Source organism: Haliotis rubra, unplaced genomic scaffold (genome assembly GCF_003918875.1).
Source record: "Haliotis rubra isolate DU_JTF1 unplaced genomic scaffold, ASM391887v1 Scf1069, whole genome shotgun sequence".
Classification (NCBI taxonomy): Eukaryota; Metazoa; Mollusca; class Gastropoda; order Lepetellida; family Haliotidae; genus Haliotis; species Haliotis rubra.
This window is the reverse complement of record NW_025764969.1, coordinates 143,539-161,210: the sequence shown is the minus strand read 5'-3', so window position 1 is coordinate 161,210 and position 17,672 is coordinate 143,539. Positions and strand designations below refer to the sequence as shown.

Here is a 17,672-nt window from a genome sequence, read left to right as displayed (position 1 = left end):
TCTGAGGCTGTATATGGGCCTATTCCAGAGAAGTTTTAAAGCATCATTTTCCATGACGCCCTGGACATGTTCAGGGTCGTACCATGGATGGACCTCGGAGTCAAAGCCACAGGCATATCGGAGACGGTAGTAAAAGCAACGAGCCATGCCATCATGTCGTTTAAGATATGATGTTTGTGCCAAGCAAGGGCATCCACTGACAAGGTGTTGGACAGTCTCCGTGAATTCATTGCAAAGTCGACATTTCATATTGATATTTTCTTTAAGAATCACATTTAGGTGATTGCGAGTGGGAAGTGACTGGTCCTGAGCAGCAAAAAGGAAGCGTGAGTTTAGTTTTTACGCCGCACTCAGCAATATTCCAGCTATATGGTGACGGACTTCATATAATCGAGTTGGGACCAGACAATCCAATGATCAACATCATGAGCATCAATATACGCAATTTTGATACGATGACATGTGTCAACCAAGTCAGCGAGCCTGACCTCCCGATCCCGTTAGTCGCCTCTTACGACAAGCGTGGGTTACTGAAGATCAATTCTAACCCGGATCTTCGTGGGTAGTGCAGTACATGGTTCAAAACAGCATCTCTGTTGTCTGAAGCATGAGCTAACAGTTACTTTGTTCAAACCTACCCTGATCAGACAAGCGACCTGTGCAGGTACAACCAAGTGGAGTAAGTCTTGCAACTGGATCACCAAGACGTCCAGTTACTTCTCTATATGATTGGTGCAATTCCAAATGATCAACACCGATAACCAAATCGACCATGCACAGCTTTTGCTACTTCTGGGAATACTAGTTTTCTTGCAAATGTGCCCATTTGTTTCTGTGCTTTTGTCCATAAATCACGTACCTGTCACAGCATCAGTTGTCATTGGAGACATGCGGATCCTTAGATCACCACTGATTTTTTCATGCTTGAATTCTACTGGTTTTGTTTCAAACGATTCTGTCTGATGCGGGTTAGGGGGCTGACTTTGAGTGCTGGCGATTAGGTGCCTGGCTCTGAGCGTGTGGGTTCGCGTCCCGGATGGGACTCAACCCAATAAAAGTACTAGAATCTGTACTTTACTAAGAAACTGTAATCCCAAATATAACATATGTTACTCCTAGTGGACAGAGAGTGTTTTCCCTGATCTGCTGGATTCCGATCTACTTTGCAAATATGCCTCTACAGATTCAAGAACTATTTTGTTTTCCTGGTCTAAACTTCATGATCCAACTTTTTAACATTCTCACAATGTTCCAGTTTAAGGTGAACCTTGAAAGTTCCAACATAACACCTATTGCTTTCACAAAAACATTATTCAGTTGATCTACACCACCCATTTCTGTGATATTTAAGTAGAGAGTTGATCTAAGCTATTTATCTATTCTAGTTTCCGACATAGTTGGATCTAAGCTGGCTATCTCTCAACATCTAAATTTCTATGTAACAGAATTGTAACAGAAAACCACGCTTTGCTACCATTGTTGTGCAGCGAAATTTAAACTAAATTAACTAAATGTGAATTTACTTAATGTTATTATGTGAGGAACTAAACGTGAATAGCTTTAGTAAATTGATGAAGTAATTCGGGTAATAATTTCGGAAACTAAACGTGAATGTCTTTAAAAAAGGTAAATGTGACAAGAAACTAAACATGATCTATCAAAGTCTATAATCTAACCTAACAGTCTAGCCCTATTGTAGCTTGTTGTTTTATGCGTCGTATAACAATGAGTAATTAAATTCTATTTTTCTTTCTATACGTCCTACCCGGACAAGCTATAAACTGTTCTGTTCTACATCATTTTAGGAGGAGATGTCAAGCAAATCACACATCAAACTCAATTGAGTCTGAATGTTTTCATTTTACACGTGGTAGATGTGGTTGACAACACTGCCGTTAATACATTAAATATATGTACCAAATGTACAACTGTACAAAGCGGAATGTATCATGCATTATGTCTATCCTTGTAAAAGTGTTCATATGTATGTCACTTCTGTCTTGTCCATTAGCTTCTTCACAATAACAATGACTCACCTTGAAAGTGTTGAAACGTCACTCCCAAGAACGGCATCCACCTGAGATGAAAGTATCACGAATAAGAGGTAAAGTCCAATAAGCTCCATTTTGTTTATCACAGGTTGGATCCCTGAAATAAGAGAATGACTTAGATATATTATTCTTATCTCACTTGCCAGATGCATAATAAGAATGATGAACAAGGGGTTGAGGTCATAGGACAATACACACATTAATACCAGCGTAAATAATTTTAAGTTATAATGACTATAAACCATTAATCTGAGCACTTTCTCCAAAAGACTCTTAAGAGTTACTAATATTTGTATGTCTTGAAGTACACAAGAGTCATGAGGAGATGAGATGAGATATTCTCTTCTTCCCCACAGACCCATATAGCAGCCTTGATTCACTGCATCAGATCACGGATGTAAGGTCTAAGGATAGCTTTATAATCTGAGTATGGGATGAGAAGTGGTGTCACAGATTTGTTGAGTGCTGCTGAGCTGCTGCATCAGCCACCGTGTTACCATTGAATCTGACATGGCTGGGTAACCAACAAAAGACGATGTCGTATTGGCAAGTTGCACGATCATTATATAATTCAATGATTTGAGTTAGAAGTGGATGTTGAGAAGACAAATCTTTAATAGCCTGAAGGCACAAACGAGTCTGAAAAGATCATATACTGTTTATATTTACGGTGTTGAGTAATATATTTCAGAGCTGTTAATATGGTGTTTGCTTCTTATGTGAAAATAGAGCTGTTATCCGGTAATCTGGAAGATATTGTTCTGGATCCAGATCAACAATGCCGGAAAGTAAGGTCACCATGACTATGCCACCAATCTGATCGTCACACAGTTTTCAAATGATGATTGATGTGATTGTATTAACCTCCACTGGCAACCACATCAGTACCTGGTGTAGCCACCCCTCACACATAAATATCTGCCAGTGTCCTCCTCAAACTGGCAATCAAACATCAAATTCTCAGCATCGGAAGATATTGAACAGGCTAGGGGGATCACTGACTCGAACGCGGTACCCAAGATAGCCCCAAAGATGTTCGATTGGGATCATATTGGGGTTCTTGTGGGTCGTGCATGGTAATGTTTCCATGGCGTTCTGAAATGGGTGATGACGGTCTGAGAACGGTGGGGTCTAGCATTTTCATTCAGACAACTAGCAAGGATCGAGATAGTGGCACAACAGTGGCATTCAGTACATCTTGTTGATAATATTGACCATGAAGTGTCCCAGGTACTGTAATGAGATCCGAATTGCACCAATGAGAAATGCAACCCCACCCCAACACTAAGCCACAACCAAATGGTTCTGCTGCACGGATCACCTCCATAAGCACTGTGGCCCAGTCGTTTTAGTCGTGCAGACAGACACAGAAGTGCGCGCATGCCACATACGCTTTCCTTCACCTTCAGTTCAACTATTCAAACACGACTAACGGCGATGTTTCAAATATCTTCTTTGAAGGAAATATATATCCCAAGGCATCGATAAATACCATTTACAGCGGTTTGGAGCCCGGAGAATGTCCGACCAGACAGACAATCAGGAACCGTCTCCGAGAGGCAAGTATGCGTGCCAGACGTCCAAAAGTTGCCCCCTTTCTGACACGATTGCATCAACGTCAGCGAGTCAGGTGGTGTAACGCGGTGCAGCCTTGGAACCGTGGAAACTGGAGGCACATATGGTTCAGAGATGAATCGCTGTATCCCCTCAATCGATGTGACGGAAGACAACGTGTCTACAGACCACACAATGAACGTTTTCCACCCAACTGCATCAGGCAAATGGACAAATTTGGTGGAGATGATGTCATGATGTGGGGGCCATCTCATACACCTGCAGATGGGAATTGGTGTTCGTCCAAGGCAATCTGACGGCCACTCGATATATCGACCAGATTCTCTGTCCTCACATGCATCGCCTTCTCGACCGCCAAAGGGAGCTGTACCAACAGGACAACGCCAGACCTCACACGGCACGTGCTACAGTGCACTACCTGGACAATAACAACACAAATTTCCTCCCCTGGCCCTCCAGATCCCCGAATCTGAAACCAATTGCTTATCTATGGGATCAAATCGATAAACGTATACGTCAACGTCGTAATCCGCCATTGACCCTTCAACAGTTATTCAACATGCTGCTTGAGGAATGGAGAAGGATTCCACAACGAAAAATCCAACAACGGATTCAATCTGTGTCAAACAGGTGTCGTGCAGTTCTAGCAGTAAGAGGTGGTCATACAAGGCAGTAACATCAACGCCACCTTGTGGACAGCAGTAAAGACTATGGTGACTGTCATTCCTGTGAAATGTGCACGAGATAATAATGAATTGCTCTACATAATTTCAATGCTGTACCGTTTATTTTCGTTGATTTACACATAAATGAATAAGACCAAATTTTTCAATGATATTTTGTTTTTGCGTTTCTTTGTTTTGAAGAGTGTACTTTCTTCAACATCTAATTGTTTTGCCCTGGGCACATACCCAAGAGATCCAGTAAGTTTCACTGAAATCCATCTAGTAGTTTTTGAGTAAAGTTGCAAACACATAAATACACACACACACACACACACACACACACACACACACACACACACAGAGGGTTGAATTATATACCCTCTGCAACAAACGTTCGGTTTTGGCAGAGGCAATTATGATCATAGTAAATATTGTGCATACATTATGCATCTAATTGAGATTCATGATATATAATAGTAGTTGTAAAACACCCTCAGAAGGTACATTTTGATATACTACATGCATATGTTGTGATAGGTTTATAAAAATTGTTTTTCTCAAATTGGTGTTGCAGCTCGATTATGGGTACCGATGTATGTTCAGTTACCCCAGAATGACACTTAGAATCATCAGAAAAAATGGAACCATGTTTTTCTGAATCCATATGCAATAGTGATTACAATTATCAGTGGTTCCAAAAATTAACATGCGCTTCAACGGAAAGCATATTTGCTACATAAGTCCCTGCACTATTAGTGTGTTGGATTTAAACTTAAATTATGGATTAAACTCAATTGCATTTGCTATTTGTGGATAGTGGGTCGCAAGTCCACTGATATCTCAGAAAATTGACCTCAATTGTCAAAAGGGCCATCAAATCATATACTCACTCCAGGCGTACGATCTAAATCGCGGCTGCGCCCAAAGGGTGTGACTTAGCAAGTAACCTTGACACACAGGAAATGTTGGTGGTTGTACGGAAATGACTATAGACTCTTGCTGTAAGGTAGACCTTGGACATGATATATCCAGGAGCCACGTTGCTTCAAATACTAAGTGTGGCGGAAGCGGTGGTGGTTATATTCAGACAATACCACAAAGCAGCGCCATTTACATGGAGATGAAGGAGATTGTGTTATTGAAAGTTTGCTATACACACTAACAACGTCACTTCCATGAATTCACATATCTCTATGTCACATACTGTTGTCTGACCGATGTGTTTAGGAATCGACCTTGTCTTTCCTCAGTAAAAGTAAGCGGGACAGGAATATCAGTTCTCTGGTACTAGTACTTAAATGTCAGTAACATTTGCCCTAACATGTACATATATAAAATTGAAGTTTCAACCAGATCTGTGTATTCTGAGAAGCAATAGGCTAGGAATTTGTTAACATCAAGAGCAGTCACCCTGACCTGACTGATAGGAAACACTACGCATCCGATACAACATGAAACTAAGCATGTCTACATACCAGTCTGCCCATGGTATCATCCGATTCAGTAACGACGCAGTTAATCCAATGACACGTGATCCCGGTCAATACCTCGGCGAGGTAAAAAGTCAGTGGCACTGTGTTGCTCCAAAAAGGTGCTGATGTTTCCATCTATATGTCCTGCATCTTAGGTGCAGTGCTGCGTCTGCAGCACAGGAAATCGATAGTATTCCACACTGTAGTGTGCGGGATGTAGCAGTGTCTCGCGACTGTCGGCATGGTTACTATTGATCACTGCCAACAAATTCTTGTTTACTGTTCTACCTTAACAGTTGTCAAAATGACGCATCTGAATAATTGGCTGAAACAGGAAGAGTTTCCATAATGCAGTTGCATATGAACATGCGTTTGTAAGGGAGTTTTATTTATGTTTTCCCTATCAGGCGCCTTGTCAAGTAGAGGAATAACCCACTTTTGGTTGGGGTTGTTACATCTGAGGTTGAACGAGTTGAAATGATATTTAACGTCCTACTGCACAAAAATATCGAAATGCTTGCGTGCGTGCGTGTGTGCGGGCGGGCGGGCGTACTTGCTCGCAAAAGCCCCGACTATTGGTGGTTGTATAATGCTGAGATACCATACGCCAGGTTTAATACCCAGCTTGTGACACAGTTGTCCGACTCTGACCCGACCTGTCCTTGTTTCATCCCCATATTGCCGAGAGTCAGACAGGGCAACAAAAGACACGATGTTTTTACATCGTTTGGTATGACGCGGGAGGAGATCGAAGTGGTCAAATGTAACTGTACTCAGGGGCAAAACTTTAATCCTAAATATAACATATGTAACATCTGACCACTTTTTAAATAGCGTTGTGTGTTTTCTAATACGGAGAAGAGCTCAAAGCCGCTTGGCAACTACAAGCTATATTAGACTTCAGCCAGCCTGCTGCTGTAGCTTTGGAAATGCTTTGTTAGATGTTGTCTTACAAAAGATAATTTGTCTGTAACTTGAGGGTCGGAAGCGACCAGCTAAAATTTTGAGGTTCTTCTGAGGCATAAAAGGGCGAGAAGGATAATGGACAAAAATTCTCGCAATGTGTACATCATCTAGTGATAAAGATCAAGTGTATTGAGGACTGAGTATATGTAGATTTGCCGCCATGAGTCATCTCTCGAAGGTTCCAGGGCAAAAATATTAGCTCTACACAGATGTAACCCAACATTAGTCATCCGGATGAAGATTTGTTGGGCTCACACGGCTTCGCCACTGGACGAATTTGTCACACCTATTGCTGTAGAGTAAGGAAGGTGACGATTCGGCCATTGCTCTTTACGCAGATTCAAATGTCCAGATGCTTGTATTTTGTCGCTTCCTCGTAGTTCAAAGTAACCTCTTCATGTCTTTGTGAAATAAATTTAGATCATACCTAAGTTGTCGCCGTAGATGTCAACGAAGAGGTGATGTTAACATCATTTCCACCAGTGATGATAATAGACTGGAAAGCATGCTTGAGAAAATTGGAAATGTTACCATCTTCCGTATCACCTTGTCTAATAGAATCTAAGGTGCTAACGCAAAGGCAAAATATCCCTATCCAGCCACGGATCTTTCAGAAATTCCCCTTGAGTATGTCTTGCTTCCATCTGGCAGGTGTGCAATATTCAAGACATTTTCACCATTGAGGATGGAAACCTGGTTCCCCTCGTTGCTGAGCATTAGCAACCAATATCCCTAGAACTGGTGAATTGAGAAGCAGATCTTTTAGTTCAGCATTGTATAACATTGTGCCTTCATTTCTCCTAACAGTTGATATGAAGATTCGTTTTCTCCAAAGTCTTGCAATCTGAGAGGAATACACACAAACGTGCATATCAACAATGCTGTAAAGTACGGTCACCATGACTACACCACCAATCTGATTGTTCTCACGTCTCAAATATTGATTGGTGTGATTGTATGAACCGTCAGTACGTGGTATAGCCATCGCACTGATAACATCTACCAGTCTCCACCTCATTCTTACAACCAAGCGTTGAACTGATAGCACAGGAATCCTCTCCCATTCCTATTTGGAGTGCCTGTGTCAAATCCTAGAGATTTAAAATAGAATAAGTTTGGTGCCAGAATAGGCCCAAAGCTATTCTAAGGGGTTTATATTGGGGTTCCTTGCGGGTCATGCTAGTGTTTTGAGGACGTTGTTCTGCAAATGTGCGATGACAGCTCAATAACGGTGAGGTTCAGGTCCATGTCTGTCGACGACTTGCAACACGATGGTTATCAAAATGTGGCACGACCGCGGTATCCACTACTTCCTACTGATAAGTCTGACCACTGAGTGTTCCAAATACTGTAATTGTATCCAACTAGCAGTCAGAAGCTCAGTAATATTACAGCTACTAACAATGTGGCCAAAATAGCTTTAACAAACTGGCAGTTTTAGTTGATACGTGAGATAGCAAATAGCGTTTTGAAAGGCAATGTGTAGTCATATTATTTCTTTTGTACCATAGAAATATACATATTGAAATCATATATGTCAATGTCACACCTAACATATAACTTAAGCCTAGCTTCCTGCAATCACCAAATAGTGAAAGTGTAATGTGACTTGGATAACACCATCATTTATGGTCGCCTTGTCATGAAATATAATTGTGAAAAATACGCTTTGTTTGACACCATGGCTTTTCTACGTCTCTTGTGACATTTGAGAATGACGACATTTGTACATTACAGTTGCAACATACTAAGCGACACTTAAGACGTGGCAAGTTTGGCAAGTGAACATCACATTTTGTTTAGCATGCATTCAATCCATGAAATGTTATGACGTAAAATCTTGCCCACAGACTGATGACGTCATGAAATTCTTCCAATGCCTTTTTTGATGGTTAAAAAGTTATCACACTACTGCATTTGAATGACACATCCTGCAGAGAAAATTGTCAACGACCAAATCTACACAGAGCGCACAGTGAATGGTATGAGGCATTGCTTCAGCAAGAGAGGAATTCTTCGAAAGTCAGGTACGAACTGGTAGACCGAAGATTCTGTACAAAAGTGACAGAGAAGCCTTCAATCGTCGAGTCAAAGTAAACTGAATTAATCATCGTTTACAGAAACTACAAAGAACTTTCATGAAAGCAAGCCTTCTACTGTATCCATCAGTACTGTTCTGTGTGAATTATAGTGGGAATGATATTATGCAAAGATTGTATGCAAATGCATGGGGATTTGAGAGGTCAAAAGAAAACAAAACTAGTTTCCTTCTGCCGAACTAAACTTATTATTTGTGAGTACATATGGTTTTACACTGCGTTTACCAATATTCCAGCAATATCACGGCGGGGAACACCAAAAATGGACCTCACACACTGAACCCATTTGGGGAATCGGACCCGTGTCCTCGGCGTGACGAGCGGACCAGTAGGCTACCCCAGCATAATTGTTCAAATTTGGGAAAAGTCAGTGTTTGAAAGTATGAAGACGACTGGTAACCGGGATGCCTCAGACCACCTCCCCTAAAACGTCTGAGTGTTATGGGGATGTTAACCTTTCTGGGATTGAGGGTAAATGCCCCAAAATATCAAGAAATGTGGGATTGCTCGACACTTTCCTCACATTCCTTTCATCTTTCAAAATGTCCCTACGGTCAGTAATAATTCATACAGTCAACAACCAAATTCATTAAATCACGGGGCTTGCACAGTATCCAGATATAAAATTCATAAAAACATTTGGCTTCAAAAGACAAGGAGAGTTAAAAACACGCATCCATAACCATGACAACTATGTGATATTATGTTATTATGTACATGTTAGTATGATTATTTAGCTTAGACACATGCCGTGGTTGTTGTGTATTGCGGGCAAACGCATCCCAAAATGTGTTTGTAAACGTCTGTCATAAAAAAAAGGAAAACGATACATGAAAAGTGCATGCAGAAAATGTTTTCCACGTAATGCACGCGCAATATGTGGGGCACATGAGTGGAGACATCGACTATAAAGGGCCAAAGCAAATTCATCATTTCATTACGACATGTACGACGTAAACGAAGATAATAAATGTCAAGATTGAATGCTACTAAATATCCACCACTGGACGTTTGCAAGCAGGGAAGTCCCAGTCTGCCGTTGAAGGACACGTCAACGTCCACCACAGCACCATATCTTGATTATGACATCGATATATCCGCTTCAATTTGACCCAAGATAGTCCCAAAAGTGGAAGATAAAGAGTGACGTTTTGCGCACTCCTGCTCAGGACCGATTCATCTAGGTGTTTCACATATGTCACCGATTTGCTACACCAAACCATCAGAAATCGTCTGAGAGAAGTGGGAATTCGAGCATATCGACCAAAAGTTGGACCTGTCCTGACACGACTACACTGACAACGTCGTGTCCAATGGTCCAACAGGGTACAGGCATGGAATCTGGGGAACGCATGGAATATGTTTGGTTCAGCGATGAATCGCGTTTCCTCCTGCAACGACGGAATGGGAGACAACGGGTCTATTGACGTCAACACGAACGTTTTGCACCGAACTGTGTTCGACAGGTTGGCAAATTTGGAGGAGAAAACTTCATGGTGTTGGAGAGCCATGTCGTACACGCGTAGATCAGAGCTATGGGTGGTTCAAGTCAATCTTACATCAAATCGCTACATCGATCATACCCCTCACCTCCTCCCACTTTTAAACGCCAAAGGGCTGTTTCAACACGACAATGCTCAACCCCACACAGCTCGTGTAAGAGGTGCCTATCTCGCGAATGCAAACGTCAATGGCCTTCCCTGGCCTTCCAAATCGACTGAACATCACCATCGTCCCCAGACACTTGCAGAACTTGCCAACGCGTTGCAGGAGGAATGGCGAATAATTCCCCAAACAAAAATCCGACAACTTGTGCAGTCCCTTCGAAGACGGTGTCGAGCAGTGACGGCTGCAAGGGGTGGTGTCACCAGGTACTGACCTGAACGCCCCCTTGTATCCACGCATGCGCAGTGAGTGAACTGAATTAATGCTGACAGTGACAACAATACACATGTTCATCCATGCTTTTCTAGCTTAGAGTCTTATTGTTTCCATAACAAAATCTCCATTTGAAATGAACAAGATTAAGAAAATAGAAATGATTTCATCAAATTGCAGAGGTTTAGCTGACAAAAATAAGAGAAAAGAATTTATTAACCTATCAAGACGAAAATACTTAATTATTTATCTTCAAGACATTCATATTTCCCCTTAAAATGTGAATACTATGAAAAATGAATGGGGTCTGCAATTTATAATGAATATAACGCAAGAAGCGTCGCAATATTTTTCAATGATGATATTGACTACACTATGAATAGAACAATTATCGATGAAAGTGAAAATAATATCATAATATATCAAACTGTAGAAGATAGAAGAATTACGCTAACTAATCTCTATGGACGAAATAACGATAACCCAAATGTCTATATAAACATATTTCAAAATATTCATGATTTTGGAAATGAATCAATTCTCATTGTGGGTGACTGGAACTTATTCTTGGACCCATCAATAGATTTAGAGAATTATATACACATAAATAACCCAAAAGAGAAGAGGTATTGAACTATCTTGAGTATAACAAACCTTTTGATTTTTGAAAAATGAAAAGAAAGAGGGAGAGGCTATTGGAAGTTTTACAATTCCTTGCTTCTTAACCCAGATTATGGAAACTTAGTTAGAAATACATTAAAAGAAACCATTAGTGAATTCACAACATCTGAACCAGTCAATTATGAAAATCCAAGAGAAATACAGCTTAAGATTGATGAAAGCCTATTTCTAGAAACCCTACTAATGAGTATATCTTATTCTACGTATTTGAAAACCAGTAAAATGAATAGAACTCATATCCACATTTCAACCTGCTAGTTCCACGGACAAGTTTTACTTCACGATGGATCCAACAGAGTATTGTATCATATGCAGCAAAAGTTTAACTCCTGGTGATATTGTCACCGTCACAAGAGGTCTAACTACCTTACTGCAAAGTTGTATAAGGCGCAAAGATCGAATTGCTGAAAAATCTTCTTTTTAGCAGCTGTGAATCCCTCCCCTCGAAGACGGTTTCCTTAAGATCATCACTGTCAACTTTCAATTTCAAAATGAATTGCTTGTTCTGTGGAGAAAATTGTGATATAGTTTCAGAGACTAAAAAACCTGAGGGATATTTTTGAAGTTCGAACGGTTAGTTCCAAAGATTCCATTCTTGACATGGATGAATATCTGATGATGTGTGGGGACGAGCTGTTATTGAACCGATATTAAGCGCCATAGATTTAGTGGCTGCCGAAGCGAGGTATCACATTACATGTTATAAGAAATTCTTTAACAGACTATGTTCTATCTGAAGGAAGGGTAGACCTGCAGATGAAAAACTTCGCAGAGCCTTTGATGATTTGTTTGAATTTCTGGAACAAAATGATGAATGTCAGTATTCAATAGAGGATCTCGTGAGCAAATTGAGAGAATTTCATGTTGATGGTGAGACTGAATGTAGTGAAAAAAACCTGAGATCAAAATTGCTATCTCACTTTTGAGATGGTTTTATCATTTCTAGCATTCGTGGAAGGAAACACATATTTTGCATTAGAAATACTGGCCACAAGATCCTTAGCGATGCATGGTATTCTCAGAAGTTGGGGAACCCTGAAGAAGAATGGTTGCGCATATTGAAAACAGCCTCGGATATCATACGGGAGGACATGTGATACTGACCATTACACTCCTGCTGATGATGCTTTTCATAATCACATGATGAACGTGCCTAATATTCTCAGTGTTTTGGTTCTCACAGATTTTAATGTTCGCACACTTGATGGATATGGCACATTTCATAGTATGGGTGGAATCATGTGTGTCACACCAGGTAGTTCTGTCTGTATTTCTGATGTTATCAAGCGTAACAAAGCTGTTTCAGCAGACAATGTCAGGTCCAAGTCAATTGATATTTTGACTTGTTCATTTTAGAGCAAGAAAGGTTTGCTGGGTTTGACTGTTGATGACATTTCCAACGTCAGAAGCTGACCTCTTCTAGCTCTGTGCATATTCTTTTGGATACGCTTTGGATGAGTGGAGGACACTCCCTGCTAGAGCGTGGAGGACACTCCCTGCTAGAGCGGATACATGGAGTATGCCAGAAGTGTTGACAATTATGAAGCATCCAAAGTGATCCCATTGCCATTTATCACTTTGCAGGCATCGAATCCAGACGCAACATATTCTGTGCTGGCATATTCTGTTGACAAATGCAGGGAACATGGACAGAAAACATGTTTTGTGACATTTGACCAACCTCTATATGAGAAAGCTGTTGATATTGTAGCTTCCTACCAGAACAAAAGTACTCTACCTTCCGCTGTTATCAGACTTGGTGGTTTCCATCTCCTTATGTCTTTCATGGGTTCATTATATAATGGATGACAGTGGATTGAAAGAGCTATGGTCACTCATCTATGCCTCTGACTCCAGTGAAAAAATTGTTGACAGGTCGCGCTTATGCAAGAGCATTGATGGTTCATACCCTGACACAGTTAGCAATAGCTGTTATTGCCTTGCTGAAGGTCAGCCTGGGTGAAAGAAGTAAAGCTTGTCTGAAGACTTTGTATAAGGTTGTTCAAACCAACCATGTGATCCCTAATGAACTTCCAGCAATTGCCAATGTCACAAACCTTGTCGAAAAACTGACTACAAATGTACTACCATCTGATGAAACATCTCATGAATTGTCTTCCAGCGACGCTGATGAGAGAGTGAAGTTGAAGATGAGCCACAGCCTTCAGCTTCCTCCAGGCTGACAAGGAAAAGAAAATTATCTCTTTAGATCTTTAAACATACGTGTTTGAAGATAACCTGTTACATAATCTGTAAATAGTGTTTGATAGTCTTGGTATTCTGCAGAATATCAGTTATTTTTAGGTACCGTCAGGTTGAGTTATGAATTTTTCTTGAAATTGTGAGTATCGAAAGGTGATAACTCTTTTTAAAGCATACTTGAATGTGTTTTTATGAAATTATAAAATTTCACTTGCTTGATTTTTGGGTGTAAAAATCAAATCCTTGCAATTATTGAGTTTTCATGGACTTCTGAAAATGCAAAAAAATCGCAAATTTTCAGTTTCAGTCAAAATGTAAAAATATGATTTTATTAAGTTATATTTGGTGGCTTGTGGTGAAAAAGACATTGAACAATACACTTCAAGGTCTTTGGGACATATCTAAGCCTTATCATTATACCTATAGGTCTTTGTGTCACCCAAGGGTAAAAACATATATATTCTGTTTTTAGCACAAAAAAGGGCTACAACTCCGATATGCGATTTTTTTTTCTCTCAAATAATAGTCAACAATCTTGAGATATATTCACTCAGTTGTCAAACATTTATGTACTTATGTACAGAAATATAGAAGTTGTGACTAATTTATCAAGCACAATTGGTCTTCTAGGTTAGCAAAATGTTGCATATGGTAGCCATGTTTGCACGTGCACTATGGATTTAGCTCAAGTGGGATTTGAGGGGACTGTTAGTATGTTGTGTAGGAAGGTTTGTAGAACATATCTGCACGATCTGATTCTGATAAATCTGGTCACGGTAGTAAAGGGTATTAACTCTCCCTTGACAGACATGAAGTTCAGTCCTGTGATTGTAATTTATTCTACCCCAGACCATGACACTCCCACCACCCCAACGGTTTGTCTAAACCACACACTGATCAGCATAACGTTCACCACGTCTACGCCAAACACGCAATCGGCCGTGAGCATTACGTAGTTGAAAACGTAACTCGTCAGTGAATACCACACCATGCCACTGTTGTAACCTCCATTGAACATGCCGGTTAGCCCATTGTATACGCTCATTACGGTGCCTATCTGTCAGAACTGATCCAATATAAGGATGTCGAACATGGACCCCTCCGGCGCGGTGTCAGCGCTGATGACCCCATGTCGACCTTGAACTAATGCAGCAATCCTGGCAGTCGGCAGCGTTCGATCACGGATACGGTCACGGACCATATGGCGTTCCTGACGGGGCGTCATGACACGTTGTTGCCAGGCCGGCTGATGTCGTCTATGAAGTCTTACGATGGTGGAGTAGCTACATCCAAGGCGTCGAGCAGTATTACTGGTTCTGATGCCAACCCAAATCATGTCTAGTGCACGTTCGCTTTCCTGAGGTGTTCACCCCGGCATCTCTGTCCTCGTTTCACAATCGTTAGCGAAGCAATGAGAATCGTTTCTCATACACCTGCTTTTCAGGTGACAGTCAGCATGATTTTTCATGGCGTGGATGCATGTCGTTGCGTTTTGGAGTCAAGTATCATACTGTGAACAGGAACTCGTTTCTAAAACGTTTTTTCAACTAGACACGCCCTGCGATTTCATGTAAGTCACATTTTGATAATTGTCATGCTGAAATCCATCTTGATGAAAATATGATGGTGAGTATATCATTTAACCCTTTATTAATGACACCTAGTATATTTCTAACTGCTTAAAGAAAACCTTAGATTCCCAAGTACATCCAAATCAAACAGGCCTTATCCCAGGCAGAACTCTCAGTGAAAACACAAGATTACTTCATGACATAATGTTTAAAACTAATAAAAGAAATATGCCAGGATTAATTATCTTAATAGATTTTGAGAAGGAGTTCGATACAGTATCTACAGAGTTCTTGAATGTTGTTTTATCTAAATTTGGTTTTGGTCCTGAAATCATTCGGTGGATAAATACATGTATACTGACATATGTCAATCCAACATGTGTAATCCAACATGGTAAACTCTGACGTTTTCGTAAATGAACGCGGATGCAAGCAAGGAGATCCTCAAAGTTAAAAGTCAAAAGATGTTGTTTTGTATGAAAGGCCTCCGGCCCATATACATGAGAGTTACAGTGATAAAGGAATATTTTGGATATTTACATATATATTTAAGGGTATACAATTCGCTTTATAAGAAGATCTCTTTAGCTAATGCATGCTTTATATACAAAGACAATTGAACAAGAATAATTTCATTATTAGTTTGTAACAGAGATATATATGCATAATGAGGTTGCTTTGCAAGAAAATGGTGTGGTCTTTCATTTTCTATCCCTACGTTACATAAAGGACAATATCGACTTTCTTTCTGGACAGAGGTTTTTCTACCCTCATTAATCATTAAAGATAACAAACCTAAACGATACTTTACGAACATTATTCTTAAACTATATGTTGTAATTATTGATAAGTATTTTTCTGGCTGGAGTAACGTTTTAAAGATCCTGTAATATTCATATCGTGAGCTTGAATCTAAGATGGATTTCTATTTTTGATTGAACATATCTATGGACCTAAATTCATTAATAAACCTGTTCACATCGCCAAATGTCTGGCACAACCATATGAAACCGAAACCGTGAGAAAATAATAAACTTCTGATATCAGTTACCCAAGTATGTTTTCACAAATTATCCAGATTTAAAAGCATATTGTTAGCTAATTTTGGCAGGTGTTGTTCGTGCATATTTAGAATCTTAAACCAATATTTTAAACATCTTATTTGAGAATAAATATACAAAGGAAATCTGCCACATTCACCATGCAGTTAGGTGTCTTTGGGCTTTCGTTCAGGTACTTTTTACAGGCTAAAAGGTGTACTCTCTCAATACAATCGAAACGCTGAAAACCCCATATTTCATATCCATAATGAAAAAATGAGTTGAATCTGAGTATTAAATATCTTAAAAAACACATTGGGTGACATAGTTCCAACTTCGTATAAAACCGATAAAACTTGTATTAAAGCCTATTTTCCACGTAAAGCTAAGTTCTGTGAACATTTATTCAAATTCATTCTGTTTGAAAACAAAAACCCTAAGTAAGAATACTGATCGGATACATTAATCAAATGACCATCATAAAACCAGCGTTCGTTTGTGGCCACAGGACCGCCCCTCCTAAATATCACAATTTCTGTTTTGCTTAAATTAACTGCTAACTTCCATTCTTTAGTATAGCTTTCTAAGATATTTAATTTATTTTGTAAACCGACCACAGCATCCGAAACTAAAATAACGCCGTCAGCAAAAAGGAGCATTAGGACTTCTACAAGATCTGGGTACATTTGGATTCCATGTTTTCCTCCTATTTTTATTTTTTATTATATTTCAATAAGGACATCAATGCAGCCACAGGCATGATCCCCATCACAACAAGAAAGCCATGATTAGTACCACCGTTCTGGGACAACGACACAGATGTTACATCAACACACAACCGGTAAAGAAATCTTGTTTTAAATGAGGCTAGTACACTTATACTAAGTACAGCCAAATTTTTCTCAAGGTTGCATCAACATAGGCAAATATATCATTCCTAATCCTCCCTCTGCAACAGGTTTACAAGCAACAGATCTTTTGATTTTATCTGGTTTGTTATCCAAAAGGAAACTAAAAAGAATGTTATTTAGCTTTTTAAGGAAGTGTCCTGATGGATTTGGAAGAGTAAGAAAAAGGACGTTTAACTCTGAAATTAGTAATGACTCAATAATAGTTATTTTCCCCAACGGAGTAATAATTCTTTTCATCCATTGTTTAATTATTTGTTCAATTTCATATATTTTACTTTTTTACTAAATTGATATCGTGATATAATTCACTAATGAAGAAGGAAAATAGGAGCAACCTTGTCTTAAACCAAGTGGGCAATCGAAAAGATCTTTGCAACGCACACTAGATCGAATGTTAGAATACAGAATCGAATGCCTTTTTAAAATCTACAAATGCTATGTACAACTTATGTTTTCTTTTTGTTAGTGCTTTTTGGACTAGTGCATACAGATAATATATGATCTGCGGTAGAATATCCCTTTCTAAATCCTGCCTGGGATTCAGGAATCTTATCACGCATA

At 39.7% G+C, this 17,672-nt stretch overlaps 1 protein-coding gene across 4 annotated transcripts in view; it reads right to left on the bottom strand.

Annotated features, from left to right (window-relative positions):
• LOC124279343 (glycine receptor subunit alphaZ1-like) overlaps positions 1 to 6,019 on the bottom strand; it is a 132,436-nt gene extending 126,417 nt beyond the window's left edge. Inside the window, exons 1-2 of one of the 4 annotated variants that reach the window (XM_046715178.1) lie at positions 5,767 to 6,019; positions 2,037 to 2,148 (exon numbers count right to left, since the gene is read on the bottom strand). In XM_046715178.1, the coding sequence (XP_046571134.1) occupies positions 2,037 to 2,125 (89 nt within the window). In that variant the 5' untranslated portion in view covers positions 2,126 to 2,148; positions 5,767 to 6,019. The remainder of the gene's footprint in view (positions 1 to 2,036; positions 2,149 to 5,766) is intronic. The other 3 variants (XM_046715170.1, XM_046715165.1, XM_046715157.1) reach the window with 3 other exon arrangements.
• Positions 6,020 to 17,672: the final 11,653 nt, after the last annotated feature.